The 19,310-nt window shown below is 40.2% G+C and overlaps 1 protein-coding gene across 4 annotated transcripts in view; it reads left to right on the top strand.

Moving 5' to 3' along the window:
• The first annotated feature begins 4,735 nt into the window (after positions 1-4,735).
• The window catches only part of map3k4 (mitogen-activated protein kinase kinase kinase 4), an 83,939-nt gene continuing 69,364 nt past the window's right edge, over positions 4,736-19,310 (top strand). For 2 of the 4 annotated variants that reach the window (XM_008123204.3, XM_008123196.3), the window contains exon 1: positions 4,794-5,228. In XM_008123204.3, the coding sequence (XP_008121411.1) occupies positions 5,146-5,228 (83 nt within the window). In that variant the 5' untranslated portion in view covers positions 4,794-5,145. Of the gene's footprint in view, positions 5,229-19,310 lie in introns of all 4 variants that reach the window. The other 2 variants (XM_003215784.4, XM_008123194.3) reach the window with 2 other exon arrangements.

Below are 19,310 nucleotides of genomic sequence, written 5' to 3'. Positions count from 1 at the left end.
CTCAGTAAGGATTACATCAGGTTTTGGGGTATAATTTCTTGGACAATTCTTCTCAAGTTACAGAAACGAATTACATTGCAAAAGCACCTTGGGACAACCAGCTAGGGCAGTGGTTCTCAACCTGTGGGTCCCCAGGTGTTTTGGCCTACAATTCCCAGAAATCTCAGCCAGTTTACCAACTGTTAGGATTTCTGGGAGTTGAAGGCCAAAACATCTGGGGACCCACAGGTTGAGAACGACTGACCTAGGGAAACATTAAAAAAAATCTGACTTCCCCTAACCAAAAATGGTATCTTGGCATTTATAGAGAAGTAGACTTTCAGTTCTCTAGTTCTCCCATGCTTAAGGCAAGGGAAATATTTGAAGATCATCCTTTACTAGCCTTGGTCTTGCTGATGCATCCCAAGGAAATGAAGGAGCAGACCAACTTGGTATACAGCTATAGAGTTCGAAGAGACCACATGGGCCATCTGTCCAACCCCCTGCCATGCAGGAAAAGCACAATCAAAGCACTCCCGACAGTTTCCAAAGGAGTTAACACCATACTGAAGCAGAGAGTTTCACTGCTGAACAACTCTTACAGCGAGAAAGTTTTTCCTAATGTTCCGGTGAAATCTCCTTTCCTGTAATTTGAACCCATTGCTCCGAGTCCTGGTTTCAAAGGCAGCAAAAAACAAGCTGGCTCCCTCTTCCTTATAACATCCTTTCACAAATGTATATATGGCTATCATGTCTCCTCTAAACTTTCCATTCTGCAGGCTAAACATACCTAGCTAAACATACCTCATAGGACATGGTCCTTAGGAAAGGAAATTCACTACTGAAAGCATTATCATGGGGAAAAGGTGGTCGAACCAAAGTTTTAGCAGCAATCATGGTGCCTCTCTATTTGGCTTTGGTTAGTTGCCCTCCTCTGTACACCTTCCCGTTTGTCAATATCTCTTTTAAACTGTGGTGCCCAGAACTGGACACAGTATTCCAGGTGAGGTCTAACCAAAGCCAAATAGAGAGGCACCATGATTGGCGCTAAAACTTTAGTTCAAACACCTTTTCCCCATGATAACGTTTTCAGAAGTGTTTCTCCCTTACTAGGGGTAGATTTCTCCCACTTTCTGTTGTCTCACCCCCATTTGTAGCAATGAGCCATTTGTAAGTTGGATGTTTGTAACTTGGGGACTGCCTGTTGATTATATGACTCTATACTTGACCGTATGATATAGTTTCAAACTGCATTATATGGCAGTGGAGTTGGGGCCATTGTCTCTTTCGTCACTGGCTTTGTTGCAGCTTGATCAGAGAACTGCCTTCACAAAGATAGATTGCGATAATGTGGTCTTTGAAATAATGCTGCCTATTTTATTATGTACTAATATTCCACATTTATAAATGAGAAGGGCAACAAATGTGTCTATCACTTTAATAGATTAGGTCAGAAACAAAGTAGCCCTCATGTTGAATATCAAATTTTTCAACAGAACAGTAAAAAAGATTGCAAGATTCTGACAGCTTGGAAGATAATCCAATAGAACAGTAAAAAAATTATCACAAGATTTAAGCTTGGAAGACAAGAACTGATTCTGTTGCTACCCTTCTGCGTTTGTTTGGCTGGTATCATTAGTAATGATCACAACTCCAGCCTTGATTTATGCTCCTTCTCCTATGTGGTTGAGAGAATTGCTAGTCTGTCCTCCATAAACATTGTAAAGGAAAAATGTGCAGAAAGTAGATTTTGGATTTTTCTGAATGGCCTCTTGGCTCACACATGGCTTTTAGTAGCAGAAACGCAAGTGAATTATGCCCCAACTACACTGCAATACAGTTTAACTGCTTTGAACTGCATTATATGAGTCTACAGTGGCTATATAATGTAGTTCGAAACAACAATATATTGCAATATAGTTGGGGCTCATGCTAACCTGAACAAGAGTACTGAATGATGGACCCATTTCCAGAAAACAGGAGTGTTTGGAAAGGGATCATATGTCTGGAGAAACAGCAGGAACTACCTGTACATAGAAAACCCTTTAATCTATGAAAAAGTCCTTAAAGTGCTATTTTAACCACAATACTGGGTTTAATATATTGCTACTTTATATCCTATACCAGATCCTATCTGATTTTGGAAGCTAAGTGGGGTCAGCTTTGGTTAGTACTTGGATGGGAGGCTGCCAAGAAATGCCAGGTGCTATAATTTCAGAGGAAGGAATTGGCAAACCCACCTCTTGATTGTTACTTGTCTAAGAATGCTCTGTGACTTCATCTGGTTGCCATAAGTCAACAGGCACTTGAAGGCAGTTTTGAGGCAAGATTTGTTCAGAAGGGGCTGAGAGTGTGTGACTTGCCCATGGGCATCCAGTGAGTTTGATGGCCGAGTGAGGATTTAAACTGTGGTCCCTGGAGTCATAGTCCAATGCCACTACACTATGCAATGTGAAATAGTCCCAAGTAGACGGATCCCATGGGCCTGCAGAAAGAGATGAGCAAGTCTCCCTGAGTGAACCTGATTGGGAAGTTCTGTCTGCAATGTGCCCACTCTGTACCATGGATCCTCCTGCCTTTCTTAGGACTGGCATCCCAACAAAAAATGCAACTAGACTTCTTTGCAGAAATTGTTAAAAAAGAAGAGGAAGGTAATGCCTCAAACCTTCCCACTATTGCTTAATCCCATTTTTTCATACAAAATTTCTCTTTTATCACTGAGAGAAAAAGCAGAGTTTTCTTTCTGCTGCAGGAGGCACTGAGTGCATCTACATTGCAGAATTAATGCAATTTGGCACCACTTCCCTGAGGGCAAGAGCTGTTCAACAGCAGAATAGGCTGCCTCAGGGTCCTTCCACATAGCCATATAACCTAGAATACCAAAGCAGAAAATCCCACAGTATCTACTTTGAACTGGGTTATCCGAGTCTGTATTTCCATCTATTCCAGTTCAAAACAGATATGGGATTTTATTCAGCTGTGTGGAAGGGGCCTCATTCTCTGGGAGTTTTTAAGCAGAGGCTAAATGGACATCTGTCAGGGGGGCTTTGATTGTGTGTTTTCCCACAAGGCAGAAATGGGGTTGGACTGGATGGCCCTTGGGGTTCTCTTCCAACTCTAATATTCCATGGCTCTACATTAAGGGCCATGGCTCCATGCTGTGGAATCCTGGGAGCTGTGGGGTAAAGAGCTTGGAAAACTACAACTCCCACGACTTCATAGCACTGGTCCATAGCAGCTGAAGTAGTATCAAAATGTATTAATTATACAGTGTAGATATGCCCTGTGAGCACTTCTGCTACCAACTTCTCTGGGTGCAGAATCAATGCAGTTTGACATCACTTTAACTGCAATTGTTCAATGTTATTAGAACCCAGGGAGTTCTAGTAGCTTCACAAGGTCTTGAGTTGGAACCTCACCAAGCGCAGCTCCCACAGTTACATAGCACTTAGCCAGGTCAGTGAAAGTGGTGTCAAAGTGAGCTGCTGTGAGTTTTCTGGGCTGTATGGCCATGTTCCAGGAGCATTCTCTCCTGATGTTTCACCTGCATCTTTGGCAATCATCCTCAGAGGTTGTGAGGTATATTGGAAACTAGGCAAGTGAGCTATGTATATCTGTTGAATCATGTCCAGAGTGGGAGATAGAACTCTTGCCTGTTGGAGGAAAGTGTGAATGTTGCAATTAATCACCTTGATTAGCACTGAAAAGCCTTGCAGCTTCAAGGCCTGGCCGATTCCTGCCTGAGGAAAATCATTTGTTGGGAGGTGTTAGCTGCCCCTGATTGTTTCATGTCTGGAATTCCCCTGTTTTCTGAGTGTTCTTTATTTACTGTCCTGATTTTCGAGTTTTTTTTTAAATACTGAAAGCCAGATTTTGTTCCTTTTCATGGTCCTCTCCTTTCTGTTGAAATTACCCACATGCTTGTGGTTTTCAATGGCTTCTCTGTGTAGTTTGACATGATGGTTGTTAAGAGTGGTCCAGCATTTTTGTGTTCTCAAGTACAGTAGAGTCTCACTTATCCAACACTCACTTATCCAACATTCTGGATTATCCAACGCATTTTTGTAGTCAATGTTTTCAATATATCATGATATTTTGGTGCTAAATTCGTAAATACAGTAATTACTACATAGCATTAATGTGTAATGAACTACTTTTTCTGTCCAATTTGTTGTATAACATGATGTTTTGGTGCTTAATTTGTAAAATCATAACCTATTTTGATGTTTAATAGGCTTTTTCTTAATCTCTCCTTATTATCCAACATATTCACTTATCCAACATTCTGCCGGCCCGTTTATGTTGGATAAGTGAGACTACTATAATATGCTGGGTCCAGGTTGGTTCATCAGGTGCTCTGCTATGGCTGACTTCTCTGACTGAATCAGTCTGCAGTGTCTTTCGTGTTCCTGGATTGGTGTTTGAGCAATGCTGCGTTTGGTGGCCCTTATGTAGACTTGTCCACAGCTGCATTGTGTTTGGTCGACTCCTGCAGAGGTGTGAGAGAGGATCTCTCTTGTCCTTGGCTGAACGCAGCATTTGTTGGATTTCCTTAGTGGGTCAGTGGATGGTTTGTAGGTCGTATTTCTTCATCAGCTTCCCTATTCGGTCAGTGGTTCCCTTGATGTATGGTAGGAACACGTTTCCTCTGTCTTTACTCTGGTGCAGAGTTCTTTCTGCAGCGTAGATGCACCCTTAAAGGTACCCCGAGGTCCCTTTGTGCAGCGGATGCGCCTTTGCATCTGCAGGGAGTAAAGTGGCATTCCTCCCGGAGACCCTGCTCCTCCTCCCGTCCCTTGCAGAGGCATCAGAGGCGCCCTGCCCTCTCCCTTCCTTCCTTCCTTCTTTCCTCCCTCCCTCCCTTCCTTCCGGGTGGCGCTCCCTCCCTTCCAAACCTTCCCTTCTGACCCAGGGAGCGGGCGAGCGCCTGTGGCTGGCTTTGTCCCTCGCCGCTCTCCGTACTCTGAGGCTCCCGGCTCCGCTCTCAGTCGGAGCGCCTCTTTACAAGATGGCGGCGGCAGGGCTGGCTCTGCGCGGCCGAGGCTCTGCAGCCGGAGCGTGAGGGAAAGAGGCGGCCGGACCGCGGCGGCCTTCCTCCCCTTTCCTTCCCGCCGGGCCGGGCTGCAGAGGGGCTTCCGGGGGCGCCATGCCAGCCTGGCTGCACGCATGAGAGACTCCGCAGCCGCCGCCATGGAGGAGCCTGAGCCCAAGTGCGGCTCCGACTCGGCCACCACCACCACCAGCAGCAGGTCAGGAAGGCCCCTGTGGAAGGCCCAGTGCCCGTTTTAAGGAATTGGAGCATCCCTTGGTTTTGCAGTAAACTGCCGGCTGTCTGCCCTGTTGCTTCTGCAAGGGACGGGTGGACGGCTATTTGAGGCTGCCTCCTCGGCTGCATCTACACCAGGCATGGGCCAACTTAAGCGGCTGAGGGGGAAAAGGAAAGAGGCTGAAGCTGTGAGGAATGGTGGAAGTTGAAGTCCGAAACACCTGGAGGGAGGGCCCAACTTGGGCCATGCCTGTTCTACACTGTAGAGTTAATGCACTTTGGCACCGCTTTAACTGCATGGCTCAGTGCTACATCACAGCTGTAGTTTGATGAGGCAACAGCACTCTTGGGCAGAAAAGTATAAATACCTTATTAAACTCAACTCCCCTGATTCCCTAGCATTGACAGTGCAAGTGGGATCAAACTAAATCCACAGTGTGGATGCAGCCTGAGATAAAGAAGTCAGTTGCAGAAGTTGTCATATGGTGCACTTTGACACCACTTTTAACTGCCATGGTTCAGTGCTAGGGAATAAGTTTCTGGTCCCAATTCAAAGTGCAGGTTATTACCTACAAAGCCCAAACAGTTTGGATCCTGCCTATCTTTGTGACCACATTTTCCCCTATGAACCAGTGCGGGCCTTAAGATCTACTGCATGGTTGGTGGGGGCCAGCATGGGCCTTAAGATTAAGCATGGTTTTTGGGGACAAGAGGGAGAGAAAGAGAGGGGGCTTTTTCAGTGGTCCCCCCCCCCCCCCCCCGGGGAACTCCCTCCCTAGGGAGATTAGGCTCTGTCTGCCTTTCATAAGGATCTGAAAACCTGGATGTTCTAGTGTGCATTTGATGATGGTTAGGCTCTGCTTATGAATGTCCAGGCCTAATTGACTGATATATTGTTACTCCGCACTTTACCCCAGTCCTGGCCCTATAATCTGCTTTTTGCACAAACCATGCCAGCCCTCTCTAATTCTGATAATCCCCACCATATTCCTGATTCTGGTTCTTGAGGTTTGCTTTGATACTTTTTAACAATGTTTTATACCCTGCTATTTTAATTTGTTAAATTAGTCTGTTATATGTGACTATGTTTTAACTGAATTTTATTGGTAATTTTGCTGTATGCTTTGGGCTTGGTCCCGCATGTAAGCCACACTGAGTCCCTTTGGGGAGATGGTAGCAGGATATAAAAGTGAAATTATTATTATTGTCATCATCATTATCATCCAAGGAGTGATAGTATTGCAAACTTTTTAGTCTTATTTGCCAAAGAGGGCAGCTGCCTCATTAAACTACAAATCCCATATTTCCATAGCATTGAGTCAAGGTGGTTAAAGTGGTATCAAACCACAATTATTCTGCAGTATAGATGTATCCCAGGTCTGTAGGGCCCAAGTTTCCCTCCCAACCCAATTAAAGGGAATTACCTACTCATAGTTATTTGTGCTTTTAAAAGAAATTTGAGCCTTTGGTGTTTTATGGTGCAGGGGAGCATCACAGAACCTTTGGCTTCTAGTCTTAAGTGATGGGGAAACTGCTGCCAAAATTAAAACACCACACGAAGTCCAGTATTATTAATACAGATTGAGTTTCCCCCATCTGAAATGCTTGGGGCCCAGAGTGTTTAATATTTGCATGTAAGTGCATGATGGGATATTTTGGCGATGCCCCCCAAGTCTAACAATAAAATTTACATTTCTGATTTACCTCAGATACATAGCCTGAACACACAATATTTTTTAATAATTTTGTGCATGAAACAAAGTTTGTTTGCTGAACCATCAGAAAGCAAAGGGATCATTATCTTTGCCTTCCATGTGGATGATTTTGGTTTTTGGAGTGTTTTGAATGCTGGAATTCCAAGTAAGGGTGGGATGCTCAACTTGTACTTTCCTGCCATAGATGACTCCTTCCGGCCTTTCTTTCGAAGCTGAGATGGAGAATGGAATATATACCTGCAGCAATCTGGTTCTGTGCATGTTTATGCAGGAGTTCAGTCATGCACACACTGAAGTAAATGTACAGAATTATAGCCAGTATTTCTGTCTTTTGGCATGATAGTCTCTGCAGTTTAGTATCAGCTGCAGCTTCAGCCTGTCTACAAAAGGAAGTTGTGAGGGCAATATTTGTACAGTGGCTGTTGCTGGTGTTGATGCAATAGTGAGCACATAGTAGTAATTTGATTGGGGTGTGTGCGCGCGTGCCCTTAAGTTACCTGTCGACTTGAGTCAGCTCCATGAATTTCATAGGGTCTTCTTAAGCAAGGTGGTTTTGCCAGTTCCTTCCTCTAAAATATAGCCTGCAGCACCTGGTAGTTTCATTTAAAATAAAAAGCTTTTGTTTAAGTATGCGATCATACAGCATAGAGTGCACAAAGTCCTTGGACTAAATTCTGCAATTCCAAATTGTTTTTGAGTATCTCTCATTGATTTCTCTCCCATTATTACATCAGAGTACTGTATAGAGATCAACCAGCATTTGTAATTTTAAATGATAAATATATTGTATGTTTTCACATAAAATCATAATGTCTTATAGAATCATAGAATCATAGAATTGGAAGAGACCTCACGGGCCATACAGTCCAACTCCCTGCAAGAAGCAGGAAAATCTCATTCAAAGCGCCCTCGACAGATGGCCATCCAGCCTCTGCTTAAAAGCCTCCAAAGAAGGAGCCTCCACCACAGTCAGGGGCAGAGAGTTCCACTGCCGAACAGCTCTCACAGTAAGAAAGTTCTTGCTGATGTTCAGGTGGAATCTCCTTTCCTGTAGTTTGAAGCCATTGTTCCGCGTCCTAGTCTCCAGGGCAGCAGAAAACAAGTTTGCTCCCTCCTCCCTATGACTTCCCCTCACATATTTATACATGGCTATCATGTCTCCTCTCAGCCTTCTCTTCTGCAGGCTAAACATACCCAGCTCTTTAAGCCGCTCCTCATAGGGTTTGTTCTCCAGACCCTTGATCATTTTAGTTGCCCTCCTCTGGATGCTTTCCAGCTTGTCAACATCTCCCTTCAATTGCGGTGCTCAGAATTGGACACAGTATTCCAGGTGTGGCCTGACCAAGGCAGAATAGAAGGGTAGCATGACTTCCCTGGATCTAGATGCTATACCCCTATTTTTGCAGGCCAGAATCCCGTTGGCTTTTTTCGCCGCCACATCACATTGTAGGCTCATGTTTAACTTGTTGTCCACAAGGACTCCAAGATCTTTTTCTTGGTGGGTTTTTTTTTATTTTGAAGCTCTGCTTTTTGCAGTAATTCAAAAGATAAGATACCATTTTGGTAGTTACTTTTCTTCTGAGGTTCTTCTCTTTTCAGTAATTCAACAGATGAACTATCATTTTGCAAACTCTATATGAAAGTTGATAACATTCAGATTCACACTTTATACTGTTTCCCAAATGTGCAGGTGTGAAGTTAACTCATGCAGGTTGTCTTCCTAATATTTATTGAAGCCAACTTTCATGTCAATTTATCAAATGATTCCCTTTATTGAAGAGAGTTTTCATGATGATTGGCATATTACAATGCAATTTTGAGCATACATTAAGAGATTATTTCTAGTGCTAAATTTCCCCTATTAGTTTCAAATGGGAAGATGGAAATGCAGAATGCAATGCTTTGTTCCATCTTTCTTAAATACAGAGACATTTTAATGAATATTGGTGTGTATATTCAGAATGCAGGTCTAACTTTCACTTTCAAACCTCAGTTACACAGGTTTTGAAATGGGGGAGGGGGAGTAAGAACATGCAGACTAGAATTTAACCAGAAGTAGGAATGTTAGCTTTGAAAATTAATGTGTTAATACTGAATATCAGGAATTGCACCATTGATTCATTGCACCGGCATTAGTCATTGAAATAATTTTATTTAATGAAGTAACATTGGTTAATTAATTGCTAAACCATTCATTTTAGAACTGTTCGTGGGATTTCTTTAGAATTACAGGAAGGGTGTTACTTTTCCCCTTTGAGAACATATTTTGTTCTGGCTTTTTCAAAAGCGCGTCATCATTTTTAAGTTGCTTTACTACAATCTGGCACCTTTATTTAGATGCGCTACAAAGCACCTGTTGCCTGCTTATGATTGAAGATTAACATTACTGGCAATTTCAGTTATCCTATATATTCATGTATAAGCCTAGAAATTTTAGTAAAAAAAACAACCCAAAATCTGGGTTAACCTAACCACACATCAGTGTAAGAACTGTACCTACACTCCTTTTAAAATGTAACCATCTCTTTTCTGAATAGATTAACAAAAGGGAAGAACTTCCTTAGTTCTTCTCTTCAAAAATCTAAAACAAGCACTGATTCCTTCTACTCTCTTCACCATGGTGCCACTTTGGGCCCTTTTTAAATGTTTGGGCAGCTGGCCCCGTGAGTTGGTATTGGTACTTTCCACCTTGTGTGGAGTGACCCTTGTCTTATCAAAATCCACAATTTGTCCACTAAAACTTTCTTTTGACTTATACATGAGGTCAACTTATACATAAATATATTTGGTAAATTTTCCCACTAATTTGTATCTTCCATTTCCTCCCATCCACACCCTCCCTTGCCAACACATAAAATTCAGTCATACTTCACATACATTGCTTAATGCAAATTAATGAGGAGTGATGTTGAAGGTTTTAAAGAATGCTGTGTTTAATTCAGCTAGAGGACACTGATCCACTGAAGGTGCAGCACACATGAATTTAGGCAGCAGAATATTTTGTCGCCAAGCTAATAGTTCCAGTCTTAACAAGTCTCTCAAAATTGTGACTAACAGTACTATGCTTTACTAGTTTATTTAGCCTGGAGAGAAACCTAGTATTGAAGAATCAGGATGGTATGTGTTAAGCAAGACTGACCCTGCCTTCTTTTTTTTCTTTTTACACACTCTGTAGCCTAACCTAGTTCTGTAGACTTAGCACATGTGCTCGTTGGAATATATTTGGATGCCATGCTATGTACAACTTCCACAATAACAAAAAAGCAATGTGGCCCCTTAAAGACTAATATAAGAATAATATTTGGTGTAAGATTTTTGTGAACTCCAACCCATTTAATCAGATGTATGCAAATACTATGCCAAGACAAGAAATTTTGGACTGAAAACTCATGTAAACCCGCATCAAACTCTAGGATCAGTTATGCTTACTGAAGCTTAATGAAAGATATAAATTATCAACATACATGTAGGAATCAAATCTTCAGTAGCACTGGAATATGTGGGTTGTTTGTCTGAAATGACTGCCTTCTTTTTGGTGGAGTCAATATATAATTGCAAACATCATGTGACCATTGCATTGCATAACTACACATTAGTGGGAATTGATATTTAGAGATGAGAATGAAAATAGCTTCATGAATCTAATGTCTTCAGGTTTCTAGCTAACTATCAAACTGCTGCATAACTCTTTGTAATTCTCAAGCAATTATTTTTCTTGTTTAGATAACATCCTGTTGATTCATTTACTTATCACCAGCACACATTCACAGATGTCTCCTTTTAAAATGCTAGCACTATATGCAGTCAATATAGCTGGGGAGAGAAACTGATCTACATGATTCATCTTGGAATGGCTGTGAGAGTTCCCATTACCAAGTGCTAAAAAAGATAATCTGAATTTGTTTCTTCTGATCGAGTGAAATTTTGTATGTATCTTGGTGTATTGATAATTTGCTGTCTATGTATGATCATTCCAACTGTTTGGGAATTTGAATTGTCATAATATTTATAGTCCTTGCATAAAGAAATGAAGTTTTCTTAGTTTGGCTTGGAATAAAACCTCACACAAACTGTAGGACTGATGATTATTTGAGGATTGAGAAGAAGTCCTAGAATGTAGGGATGAACATGAGGAGTTGGTAGTGGAAGGAAATGGAAGATTTGGAGAGACGCAGCAGCAGGGAAAGCTCAAAGGACCCATAGGATTCAGTCATCCTGGGAACTATATGTTGTGGATGGAAAGTAAGACCATTGAAACAGATAAGAAGCAAATTGGCTACCATAGGAATGGGAACCATGATGTTGTAATAGTTTTGAGTGCTGGACTATGACTCTGGAGACAGATGTTTGAGCATGTCATAGTCTCTCAGCCTCAGGATAGAAAAAGCAAACACTTGCTGAACAAATCTTGCCAGTAAAACCCAGTAACAGGTTTGCCTTAGGGCTGAAGTCAGAAACACCTTAAAAGTCATGCAACAATAGTAGGAAGGAGTGACATAAAATGGGCAAGAGATTAAAAAGCCTGAAACTGAGGGTAAAAATGAGTGGCTCAGACATGGAGAAAGAGACAGGATAAGACCTCATTCAGTAGAGTGAAACATTCATAGCATTTGCAGACAAGGCAAGGAAGGAATGGAAGGATGGATACCAGGACAGGGAACTAAGAATTATTTAAATTGTAGTGCTTCTGAAGCTTTTGTCCTCAGAATTTTATTGATTCCAGTTGGCCAAGCCAGCATAACAAACAAGGATTCTAGAACTAAGAGCCCCAAACATCAGGGAGAAACACCAGTGAGCTATAACTTAGTAGCACTCCTTTGCCTTTAGAGATTACAAAAAGAGGGGGAACTGTAGTATTTGCTATTATTATAGCATGGTGATCTGGCAGTCTTGACGATTGCAGTGATAAAGGCCAAAAGGACCTCTGTGTGTGTACACGCACATGTGCACACATGCTTATCAATATGTTCCTTAAATTCAGGCTTCTACTGGTCCTTGGATGTGGAACAACAATATGTTTGATTATAAAATAAAAAATTAGATTTGAAATCCAGGGTTCATTTACTTTATTATCTTGCAAATGTTGGGAACCTTGATAGATCAAGCCTTGGTTTTTATTTTAAATCCAAGCAATTTACTCACAATTTGCAAGTATTATAGTTAACGGTCACAAAACTAAAGAGATTAGAATATATAAGGGGACGAGACAGGGATTCCCCTCTCCCCACTAATCTTTATAATGATTCTGGAAATTTTGTTAATAAGAATAAGAAAGGGTAATGATCTAAAAGGACTAAGAATAAAAAACAACAGCTACAAATTCTGTACTTTCGCAGATGATGTGGTCTGTATTATAGAGGACCCAGCAAATCAATGGATTAAATGGTGGAAAGAATTGACAGCATTTGCAGAAGCAGCGGGTTTCAAAATAAATAAAGAAAAAACGAAAATGTTAACAAAAACATCTCAAGAAAGAATAAAGAAGAACTAGAAAACATACTGGAGTAAAGGTAGTTAGGAAGGTAAAATACCTAGGAATAGAGATCATCACAAGGAACACCCATTTCTAAAAAACAACTATGAAAAAATGGACAGAGATAAGAGAGAAAATTAAAAGATGGAATAATTTAAATCTGTCTCTTTTAGGCAGAATAGCTGTCTTTAAAATGAATATTCTACCAGAAATATTATACCTGTTTCAAACAATCCTGGTAATAAGATCCAAAATGATGTTTACAAAATGGGAGAAGGCTATTAAAACGTTTGTTTGGAAAAAATAAACAAGCAAGAATAAAAATTCATAGTTTAAAAGATGATAAGAAAAGAGGGGGTCTGGGTCTCCCAGACTTAGAGTTATACTACGAGGCTTGGGTGAGGGATTGGGCTACATTAGAAAAGAAAAAAATCTTAGCACTGGAGGGAAAAGACCTAAGACGGGGGTGGCACAGTTATTTATGGAAAGATAAAACAAAAAAAATATATGAAAAAAGGTATGGGACAAATATAAAGCCAGATTCCACTCTAAAATTCCCATGTGGTTTTCACCATGTGAAGCAAATCACAGAAGAGAAACTCTGGTGAAAAATGACTTACATACAAACAACTACTAACATTCACCAATCAAGAGGTAAAACTAAAAACACATGAAGAGATTAAAAAATAGACCCAACTATATGTTACGAGAAGATTAATTGAATAAAAAATTTGGTAATCATTTTATAAGATCTCGTTTGATTAAAACTTGGATAAAATATAAAAGACATTTTTATGAGAAAATTCCACTCTGGCTTTCCCCCCTAGAAGCGAAACAGCTGAGGCTATTGGGATGGAATAAGTGGCCATCCTACAAAGAGATTATCAAAAGGACAATTACATTCACAGACACTCCACCTATTAAAGATTTAGAGGAGATCCAAAAAGAGTATAAAATATATCCTGGTTTCAGTACCACCAAATAAAAGAAAGTTACAAAAAAGATAAAGAAATAGGATTTAATATGACTAATGGTTTTTGGGATAATTTACTGCAAAGAAATAAGAAAATTATAATGATACTATATAATAAGCTACTAGAATGGGACACAGAAGCTGAAATAATTAAAGAGTCAATGTTAAAATGGTCTAGAAATGTGGGTAGATCAATTAATTTAGACGAATGGGAAAATATTTGGAACATAAAAATTAAGTATTGTTACTCTACTGATTTAAAGGAAAACTGGATAAAGTTAATTCACAGATGGTAGCTCAGCCTCATGTATAAGACTGAAAATAATAAATGTTGGCGATGTAATGACCAGGTAGGATCATATTTCCACATGTGGTGGAATTGTAAAGAAATCAAAAATTATTGGAAATTAATCCACATGGAATGTTAAACAAATTTGAAAATTGAATTTGACTGCAAATCTGAATATTATTTATTAGGATTATTAAATTTACAAAAGGATGATGCGATAGATTCTCCGAAAGAAGACAAGAATAACGAGAAAATCTTTACATATGCAATAACAGCTGCAAGAATGGTGGTGGCTAAATATTGGAAAAGTACAATTAAATTAACCAAAACAATGTGGTTGGAGAAATTGATGGACATTAAAAATATGGATAAATTAACTTACTTGTTAAAAAAAAATAACACTGGAAGGGCTATAAGAGAAACGGACTGGGCAAATTTTGAAGATTATATACAAGAAGAAATGAAATGACGATGCAACATGAGAAGCAAATGGAAGAGAAGAGTGGAAATCTACCCCCCCCTCCACCCATAGGATACCTGCCCTGGGCGCCTGATTTCAGACTCCCTTCTGTTTCCACCCTGTCCCTCACCCAACATTCCTTCCCTATTCTACCCCTCCTGTGTCCATAGATTACACTCGTTTCACCCCCTATATCTACCCAACCTATAGGGCTCTACCTCTTCCCCCCCCCTTTCCCTATATCTCTTTCACTATCCCTCTTACCATGCTTTTAAGCATTTACCTCCTCCCCTTGATCCTTTAGTAAACAACTATGTAATTTTGAAAACCCTTAATAAAGATCATTAAAAAAAATAGACCCCACTATAAATTGGCTTCAATATTGGCAGATTAGAGAAGAATACAGAGAAGATAAAGAGAAAGGATTCGAAACAACAGAAAAATTCTGGGACAAAATCTTGAAAATAAATAGCAAACTAATAAGAATAATATACAAACAATTACTTACCTGGGCTTTAGAGGAAGAACAAATAAAAGAAGTTATGGTAAAATGGTCCAAAGCGATAGGACACACAATTTATATGAGTCAATGGGAGGAGATATGGTCAAAAAAGCTGAGGTGGGCCTATGCCACGGAGATAAAGGAGAACTGGTATAAAATGTTTCATATGTGGTACTTGACACCAAACAAACTTGCTAGATACAATAGAGGGAAAACCAACGGAAACTGTTGGAAATGTGGAAAGAACAGCGGCACGTTTCTCCACATGTGGGAATGTAAGAGGGTCAAAATTTTTTGGCAAGAAATACACCAAAAAAAGGACAAAAATCTTACAAAAACAGTTTGAATTTAAGCCAGAATGCTTTTTACTGGGAATTACTGACTCACACATGGATAAAAACACTGACAGACTAATATTCTATCTCACCACGGCGGCGAGAATAGTGCTAGCACAATTATGGAAAACAGAAGTAGTACCTAGTATGGAGAAATGGCTTAACAAAGTGATGGATGTGATGAACATGGATTTATTAACACAAAAATTAGCGCAGGGTAGAACATCAACCAGTAGAACTGATTGGAAACCTATGAAAGAATACTTGCAAAAAGAAAAAATCTACAGTTCTGAAGTGTTTATCACTTTCCAAGGTGGTCTGTTCAATTGTAGAATAGCTGTGTTAATAAATTCTTAATATTTCGCTGAGATTTCCTTTGCAATTTGAGTCCATTGGTTTGGTGGCTCCCTGCTGGAGCAAAGAAGTTTGCTCCATCTTTTCTCTGACAGCCTTTTTACCTGCCAGTTATGTGCATTGTAATGTGGGAAAATTATTTTGTTTTTAAAAATGTGTTAATTTTAATATTCTTACTCCATTTTGTATGTTGTGCCATTTCTGCATTATTAAAACATTAAACTATATTTACCAACATAATCTGTGTGCTGTACATAGTTGGTGGAAATTTTAAGTATCATGACCCTTATGTCTACATGATCATTTATCACTGTTCGTTATTAATACTGGAGACTCTTTGTCTTAATACTACGTTCTTAATCCTGCTAAAGCGATGGAGTCATGTAAATGTATATTCAGATTTCAAAGCATTTTGAACCCTGTTCTGAAGGCAACCTGACAACTTTGACCCTAACCTCATCTTCAGTAGCAGTGATGTTATCAGTTACATTTACATTAAGCAGCCCCATTCCGCTATGATGAATCATATATAATTAGATAGTTTCTGGTTTGTGGCCAAATATTTGTGCATAAGATTGCCACCTTGTTGTGGCATATTAAGCCAAGCAACTAAATTTTACATTTCTGCTTCTGAAATTCACTTTTGCATCAATCCACCTTTATGTTCTGAGAGGCTAGTGCACAGTGAGGGGATAAGAGAGTCCTGCTGAATCAAGGATCCATCTAGCCCGGAATTGTTTTTCCATCAGTGACTAGCCAGCCAGCTGCTTCTGAAAGCTTGCATATAAATCAGAAAGGCCCCCTTTCTTCTCAGTATCTGATGCCTCGGAACAGTTTGCAACAGAACATGGATATTTCAGTTAATTACCGTAGCTAGTAGCCATTGATAGACTTGTCTTTTGTGAACTAAACAAGGCTACTAGCAGCATATCTTGTTTCGGGAAATTCCATACTCTAATTATGCACTGTTTTTCTGAAATGACTATAAATCAGATTCCTTAGGTGATTCCAGTGTTTAGTATTCAGTTAATTCCAACCATGAAAGAATTGTGTAGCAGTGCTTGGTACTGTGGCTGCCTCCAAACAGGGTGCAACTGGCTAAGGTTGGAGAACGGGAGAAGTCCCAGCAGATTGGAGGAGGGCAAATGTGGTCCCTATCTTCAAGAAGGGAAAAAAGAACGACCCAAACAATTACCGTCCGGTCAGCCTCACATCGATACCAGGCAAGATTCTGGAAAAGATCATTAAGGAAGTGGTCTGCAAACACTTAGAAACAAATGCGGTCATTGCTAATAGTCAACACGGATTTACCAAAAACAAGTCATGCCAGAATAATCTGATCTCTTTTAGAGTTACGAATTGGGTCGATACAGGGAATGCCGTGGATGTAGCATACCTGGATTTCAGTAAGGCCTTCGACAAAGTCCCCCACGACCTTCTGGCAAACAAACTAGTAAAATGTGGGCTAGACAAAACTACGGTTAGGTGGATCTGTAATTGGCTAAGCGAACGAACCCAAAGGGTGCTCACCAATGCGTCGTCTTCATCTTGGAAAGAAGTCACGAGTGGAGTGCCGCAGGGTTCTGTCCTGGGCCCGGTTCTGTTCAACATCTTTATTAATTACTTAGACGAAGGGTTAGAAGGCACGATCATCAAGTTTGCAGACGACACCAAACTGGGAGGGATAGCCAACACCCCAGAAGAAAGGAGCAGAATTCAAAACGATCTTGACAGACTAGAGAGATGGGCCGAAACTAACAAAATGAAGTTCAACAGGGACAAATGCAAGATACTTCACTTAGGCAGAAAAAATGGAATGCAAAGATACAGAATGGGGGACACCTGGCTAGACAGCAGTATATGTGAAAAAGAGTCCTTGTGGACAACAAGTTAAACATGAGCCAACAATGTGATGCGGCTGCTAAGAAAGCCAACGGGATTCTGGCCTGCATCAATAGGGGAATAGCGTCTAGATCCAGGGAAGTCATGCTACCCCTCTATTCTGCCTTGGTCAGACCACACCTGGAATACTGTGTCCAATTCTGGGCACCACAGTTGAAGGGAGATGTTGACAAGCTGGAAAGCGTCCAGAGGAGGGCAACTCAAATGATCAAAGGTCTGGAGAACAAGCCCTATGAGGAGAGGCTTAAAGAACTGGGTATGTTTAGCCTGCAGAAGAGAAGGCTGAGAGGAGACATGATAGCCATGTACAAATATGTGAGGGGAAGTCATAGGGAGGAGGGAGCAAGTTTGTTTTCTGCTGCCCTGCAGACTAGGACACGGAACAATGGCTTCAAACTACAGGAAAGGAGATTCCACCTGAACATCAGGAAGAACTTCCTCACTGTGAGGGCTGTTCGGCAGTGGAACTCTCTCCCCCGGACTGTGGTGGAGGCTCCTTCTTTGGAGGCTTTTAAACAGAGGCTGGATGGCCATCTGTCGGGGGTGCTTTGAATGCGATTTCCTGCTTCTTGGCAGGGGGTTGGACTGGGTGGCCCTTGAGGTCTCTTCCAACTCTACTATTCTATGATTCTAAGGTAAATGAGCAGGCTGTTTTTACCTAGCAGGACATGGGTTACACCTTGTAGATACTTTTGTCACAAGAGGTACTAATCTGAGGTTTTGCCAGTATGATTCATATGTGGGTTAATTCATTAAGCCGAATAAATCAAGCAGAGTAATTTATGCTTATGTAACTATAAATTGGAATGCAAATTAAGTATGTGTACGTACTTTCTATAGAATTATTATTTCTTATATAAAAGACCATCAGTATCGCATACCAGGCAATTTACATGTTCATACAGTGTGTCACTGGAACAAGCAGGGAGACAGGCAGCCCCATGAATGTCCTCTGTCATCCAAATGGAGAACCTTAACTTCGTGCTATTTTGGATCTCGGATGATGTGTCATATAAATTTCATGATAGAACATATTAGGAGCAACTTGAATCTTTCTTGTTAGTAATTTCTGAGATTTGGATATGCGTATTAGTGCATGACAACTGTTTTCCAACAAATTATATTGACTACTTTTACTTATTTTTTACTCTGAGCAATATGGATGATTTCTCTTAACAATAGAAAATGTAATTTGTATTATGTTTTATTGTGATTCATTTATACCATATTTCACAGATTCTAAGGTGCATTTTCCTCCAGTTTTACTGCTCAAAAAACGGGGTGCATTTTATAATCAATGGTGTTGTAGATTCACCAATTTGGGTTTTTTTTTTAAAATTGTCTTACTTCTAAGGAGGAGGAGGAAGGGCGGCAGCCACAATGGCTTTGCCAGACCCCCACAATTTTGTTCCACTCTTTAGCCAGACCGCTGTTTACTAGTCTGATTAAGCTAAGTGCCACTTCTTGCTTCCCATGCCTCCCCACTGAGTCTACAGAGCCAGGAAAAAAGATTCAAGCAGACAAGATGACTTGCAGGTTAAAACAGAAAGAAGGTATAGCATGTGCAGAAAAAATTCTAAAAACATATTTAAAAAAATTCTTTCCCCTGCAAAATTAGAGTTTCAGAAGTGAAGTGCATCTTTCATTTGATGGCACCTTAGATCCAGTCAAATACTGCATGTTATAAATATGCATTAAGGAGAGGTGTATTGCTACTATACTCTTATTTAAACTAAGTGAGAAATAAATGTTATTTTTTAAAATTTATGTAGATAGCATCACACATGTAAATGGTCCTTCACAAAATAATCAAGACCTTGCTTTTCATATTCTTATGAAATGTGAAACACACCTTGTGTGATCCACTTCATAAACACTGGATGGACACCTCATATAGATCTAGTTGTAGGACTGGCAACAATAAAAAGAAACCTGGACAGACCTTCGGTCTGATCTAGTGGTACACCCATTATCTAAGACTAGGATTTTAGATTTTTGGACCAGACAATTTGGAGTTTTCCTTTCCTTGTGTTGTTAATAATTTTGTTTAATAAATAAAAGA

The sequence above is a fragment of the Anolis carolinensis genome, chromosome 1 (assembly GCF_035594765.1).
Source record: "Anolis carolinensis isolate JA03-04 chromosome 1, rAnoCar3.1.pri, whole genome shotgun sequence".
Lineage (NCBI taxonomy): Eukaryota > Metazoa > Chordata > Lepidosauria > Squamata > Dactyloidae > Anolis > Anolis carolinensis.
This window is presented reverse-complemented; position numbering and strand designations above follow the sequence as displayed.